The following is a 5,626-nucleotide window of genomic DNA, read 5'->3' as shown; positions in this document are numbered from 1 at the left end:
TATTTAGATGTTATGTATGTATAAATAATTGAAACAGAGATTTTTTTGAGTTGCTTTATTGTTGACATAAGACCATTTTGTTTTTAATTTTCTTTTATATTTAAAGCAACCCGTTATTTTTGTTGTTTGTAAAAATAGGTTTGGAAATATTGATTTTATCATTTTTATATGAATGTAACTATTTTGTATGTGGTACAAATATGTTGTTATAATTTGTTGTAACGAATATTAAAAAAACGAATCTAAAAAAAAAAATATTTATAAAAATGCTTATGCAGTTAGCTCAACTTTCCGCTTGCTGTTCTTCTTCTTCTTTTTCTAATATAAATAGTCCTTTAATATTCTTATAGTTGATGTTGTTGTTTGTAGTTGATTCTTAAAAAAACGAATTTAGTTTTTGCCACCGCCGTAGGCATAAACAGGTTGGAAAGCTTCACCATCATCACCCTCACTATCTTCATCGTCATCACTCTCGAAGGTGTTATCGGGAATATCGTACAAACGGATCAATGGCTTGTTGGGATCCTTCATGATCAAATAACGACCATCCTTCTGCTTCATAACAATATCAATAATACAACGTAGAATACCCCAGGCATTGTCCATGCTCAAATTAATTTGCGTAGCAAATTCGTGAGGTTTGAATTGTTGTGTGCCCAAAATGACATGACGTGAGGGATCGCGGGGATTGATACGAGAAACATAACCTAGCTTAAGTTGATCGGAACCGGCAAGTACAGCTTGCACAGTCCATTTAGCCAATTTACAGGCATTATTACGCAATTCATTGGCCAAGACAGCACCACGTTGGGTATCCAATTTTTGACGCCATTCAACACCATTGGCCAATTTCGAATCCCATTCATTCAATGCCTTAATCGAAAGGAATTGTGGTTCATTGTTGACGGAAGCCAAAACACCATCATGTTCGCAACGAGCTACCAAAACCTGGAAGATAAATGAAATTTTGTTATAAAGAATATATTTTTGTGAATGTGATATGTTGATGATGACTTACAATATCACTGCCCAAATCCCACTTCTTGTAACGATAACCAACACTAGCCACCTCAATGTCTTCGTCTTCGGTAATAAATGGATTGGGTTCTTGGAATTTATACTTGGGCTCATTGGGTCCAGTCTTCAATACCTGCTGACTGAAATTGTGATTGATAAAGGTGGCTTCAATGGCCAAATTACGTGGCGAATTTGGTGAGCTATCATCATCGGTTGGTGGTTCAACCGAGGTTTCATTAACCGTTAGTAAATCGAATTCAGTGTTGTCACGTTTATCCATGAAGATTTTGTTACCTAAAATTGAAAAGAAATATTGGATTAGAATAGTTAGGAAACAAACAAGAGAATAATATGAAATGTTGTTATTAGTTTTGTTTATGGCGGTACCGAGGTATAATTTTGCTTAAAAATTTGGATGAAGTGTTTTTTTTTTTGTGAAGAAGAAGAAGAGCCTCTAAGTATATTCTATAAATGGAAAAAACCCTTATAGATTTACCGTACATTGAAGAGCCTTGTAATATAGCATATGAAGTACTTTCCGATACCTTTCAATACAAGAAAGAACTTTGGAGGTTTTCCATACGCATAAAAAATGTTGATGACTTCTGCTGAAGATCTAAACAATATTGTCAAATAGTAGAAGATACTCGGCAGTTCATTTGTACACAGAATATTCCCTAGTGGTCTCCTGTAGGATGTTGTTTGAGGCCACTAAATGATAGTATGTTAATAAAAGAACCGCAATTAGCTTTCTTTAGATTTCAAGATACCTTCGTGCCTATATTGACTATTCAAAATATATTCATTAGCAACTCTAAGCATAATACTGGAGGTGAACAACATTTCTTTAACAAATACAGAACTATATTGGTATTTACAAACTTTGGATGAATATATTTCTAAACCGTATATTTTTTAATAGGCGTAGATTTTTAAAGAAGATTTTTAATCATCAGTGTGGGCGAGTATTTTTTTAGTATAGTTTTAAGCACCAATATAGGCTTGGAGTTCTTAAAGATTAATTTCTAAACACCAAGATAGGCAAGGAAGCCTCATACTGAATTCTGATCCGATCCCATACATTTCGATATGTTCTCTACATAGAATGCTATCTGGAGGTTTTGTACTTAATGAAGGATAACTCTCAAAAACCCCTTCTAAAAATATAGGATCCTCTACTGGTACTCTTTTTGTAACAAAATCCACCATATAATAATAATTAATTTAAATTGACATTCATTTTCATTTACTCACCAATTTTATCGACAACAATATCCCATGAATAGTTCGAGCGTGTCGAACACATAATGGTGGCCAAAATGGCATCGGTGGCAAAGACATTACCCATAGTCTTTGACAGACGACGAATGATGGGATCGTCGGTTGTTGTCACAGTGTGAACAATACGATCGATCTTTTGCAATGGTTTTTCATTCTTTACATTGATACGATCGTATACCTTATCGTAGTATTCCAATGTACCACAGGTGACAATATCTTCACCTTCCTTAATGTTGGGCAATGACAATTTCATTAAACGTGGGAAGTCCATTTCCTCAATGGATGTCCAATCGGCACGTACAGCAACCGAGGATTCACGCATTTTAGGTGGGGCATTACGGCCACCGAATTTACGGTTAACACCACGACGGTTGTCGCGTGCCTTGAAGTTCTTGCCACCCAAAGTTATCATGTTGGGGGTAGCACCACCACGAGCATTGCGACCTCTGGCATTTCTGGAAAAAAGGCAGATGGTTAGAAAATTGTCACTTGAAATTGGAAACTTATAACTTACCTGGCATTACGTGGATTACGCGTATTGAAGCGTCCACGTTGATGTGGTGGTTTTTGTACACGAGCAGTGTCCACCAAATGGAAGGTGGTTTCATCTTCCTCATGATAGTAGGCATATTGGTTGCCAGTACCAAAGGAAGAAGTGTATTTATCTGGAATAAAAAATTGAAACAAATGATTTTTAGTTTTTGTTTTTTAATTTGTTTTGCTTTGCATTTTCTTGAACTGAATGTCACGCAGCAACAACAACAATAATTTCCCTGATTTGGTGCTACCCCAAATGTCAAAAACAACAAAATTGCATAAGGGAAAGTTTGTTTTTGCACAGACCAACACACACACTCATGGACAAATGGCTGCCACATATTTTGTTGTTTCGACATAACCCAACTTTTTTTCAACAGCATTCGCAGCACCACTTTGCAAATGTTTGCAGATTCCCTTGTTTATTTCTATGGCCGATTGATTGAACTTACTTTGATATTTCTTGTCATTATTGGAGGTATTTGTCCAATCACAAATCTTTCCTAGACGATCACTTTTGCTGAATGGCTGATATGGCACATCTTTGAAGGTGTCAGGCATTTCGCATGGTCCCCAGCCAGTTTCATTGTATTGCACTGTAGGCTTCTCAAAGTGCAAGCCACCGGACGAATTTAAGGTTTCACTCATTGTTTTTAGCTTTCCACCAACGATTTGGTTCTGGTTTTTCACAATTTTCTATGGAAAATTTAATAAAATTCTACACCCAATACAATTTGACGTGACAATCGTGAATACGATTTACAAGAGAAAAGAGATGTGAAAAACCCGTAGCATTGCCAGATGCAAATTATGGGCGATGGATGAGTAAACGAAGGGAAATTTTTTGTTGTTTGACATTTGTGTGTTTTGGCAAACGGAGGGTGTTGCCAACACCGACTATAGGCACTACATTGTTAAGGGTTACCAACCACCACCAATATTTGTCGGAGAAGAATTTCGATAGTCATCAAAAAGCCCGTGGGGTTTTTTAAAGAATATTTTTTTCAAGACCAACAGAGGCGTGGATTTTTTAAAGAATATTTTTTCGAGGACCATAACAAGGCGTGGATTTGTGATACCCTTCACCACACTGTGATACAGGGTATTATGTCTTTGTGCATATGTTTGTAACAGGCATAAGGAAACGAGATAGACACATGGTTCCTTTTGACAATATGCATAGAATCACTTTCTAAGTCGATTTATGCATGTCCGTCCGTCCGTCTGTTGATGTTAAATTGTAAACAAAGTACAGGTCGCATTTATCATCCGATTTGGATGAAATTTGGCACAGTTTATATATTGGGCCAAAGGACGAACCCTATTGAAAAATCGGTTCAGATTTAGACATAGCTCCCTATATAATTTTGTCCGTAAATGGTGCACCAAAGTCCCTATATATCTTTCTATTTGCACGAAATTTGGCACAGCATATTGAACTAAGTCTGGAATGATGTGTGTTAAGTTTCGTGAAAATCGGTTCAGATTTAGATATAGATCCCATATATATTTTCGTCCGATTTAAGGTAAATGGTGTGACAAAGTCCCTAAATATCTTTCGACTTGCACGAAATTTGACAAAGCGTACTAAATTAGGCCTAGAAGGACGTATGTGAAGTTTCGTGAATATCGGTTCAGATTTAGATAAAGCTTCCATATACAGTGGCTCCATCGAATAATCGGACAAGTGGTTGTCAGATATAATAATGCTATACATTTCAAAGAAATTGTCTAAATGTGTATTTTTTTCACTTTTATTTACACATTACTTACTTTTATTTCTGAACAATACAAAAAACAACAACTTTCCTAGTGATAACAGTAAATTTCGCCAGAAAAACAAAATTAACTCAATTTATTGTGTTCAACGCAAAATCGGACAAAGCAAAGTATCAATGTTAAAAAATGCAAAAAATCGAGAAATTAATATTTAGTTGCATATCCTTTGTTGTCCAGAACGGCCTGTAAACGCTTCGGTATTGATTTGACCAAATTCTGGCATACCTCCTGCTCTATGGAGTTCCACGATTTCAGTAAAGCCCTCCTTAAGCTGTACTAAGGAGTTAAATGTTGAGAAATGATTGTTGACCTTTGGACTTTATTTTTTTTTTTTTTTTTTTAATTTATTAATTTTTCCGGCTTGAGGTCATTGAAAATTAAAAAGATTTTTGGTTTCTTTTTTAATTTATTTTTATTTTTCCAATATTTCGATCATCGTCGATGATCATCATCAGGGATTGACTTTAAAAAACAAAAAACATAATTACATAAATTTATTAACAAAATTACAAAATTGGTTTTTAGTTACATTTTATTTTTCTTATTAACACAGATTAACTTCCACTCTCATTGAATTGACTAGATCAACTAACTCTTTTTTTTTTTTTTTTTTGGAGCTTTTTTCAATTATGCTCCTGTATATTTGTGCACAATGTTCTGTATCTGTCTTAAAATTGATACGGTTTTTGGCAGGTACATTTATTATGTGTAACATTTCTAACATAAATCTTCTTTTATAGTTTGCCTCGCGTGTTAAAATGTTAACATCTTTAAAGTTAGGTGTGTGTCCAGTTTGAGAACAGTGTACTGCTAGGGCTGTTTTCTGTTCTAGAGGTTTGTTTTTATTTTTATGATCAGACTTGTGGCCGCTTATTCTTGTTTTTAGTTTTGTCTTTGTAGTGCCAACATATACCTTTTGGCATATGTTGGACTTGTCACCATTGCACTTGATTTCATAAACTAAATTAGATTGTTCGTCTGGAGGGGTTTTTGATTTTGTCCGACTAAAGAA

At 35.1% G+C, this 5,626-nt stretch overlaps 1 protein-coding gene across 1 annotated transcript; it reads right to left on the bottom strand.

The window, feature by feature from the left end:
- Positions 1 to 386: 386 nt before the first annotated feature.
- Positions 387 to 3,606, bottom strand: LOC133337080 (eukaryotic translation initiation factor 3 subunit D-1). Its single transcript, XM_061545346.1, has 5 exons — positions 3,288 to 3,606; positions 2,813 to 2,963; positions 2,272 to 2,753; positions 1,019 to 1,311; positions 387 to 948 (listed from the first exon to the last, which is right to left on the bottom strand). Exons 1-5 carry the CDS (start codon positions 3,481 to 3,483, stop codon positions 391 to 393), a joined length of 1,680 nt encoding a protein of 559 aa, XP_061401330.1. The 5' UTR covers positions 3,484 to 3,606; the 3' UTR covers positions 387 to 390.
- Positions 3,607 to 5,626: the final 2,020 nt, after the last annotated feature.

This window comes from Musca vetustissima, unplaced genomic scaffold, assembly GCF_032173495.1.
Source record: "Musca vetustissima isolate MV318-11 ecotype Yass unplaced genomic scaffold, APGP_CSIRO_Mvet_v1 utg4517, whole genome shotgun sequence".
NCBI lineage: Eukaryota > Metazoa > Arthropoda > Insecta > Diptera > Muscidae > Musca > Musca vetustissima.
This window is presented reverse-complemented; position numbering and strand designations above follow the sequence as displayed.

Coding starts and splice junctions, on each gene's coding strand:
- LOC133337080 (XM_061545346.1), bottom strand. CDS start 3,483: ATGAGTGAAACCTTAAATTCGTCCGGTGGCTTGCACTTTGAGAAGCCT. Junction 2,964..3,287: donor TAATGACAAGAAATATCAAA/GTAAGTTCAATC, acceptor TTTTTATTCCAG/ATAAATACACTTCTTCCTTT. Junction 2,754..2,812: donor CGTAATCCACGTAATGCCAG/GTAAGTTATAAG, acceptor CCTTTTTTCCAG/AAATGCCAGAGGTCGCAATG.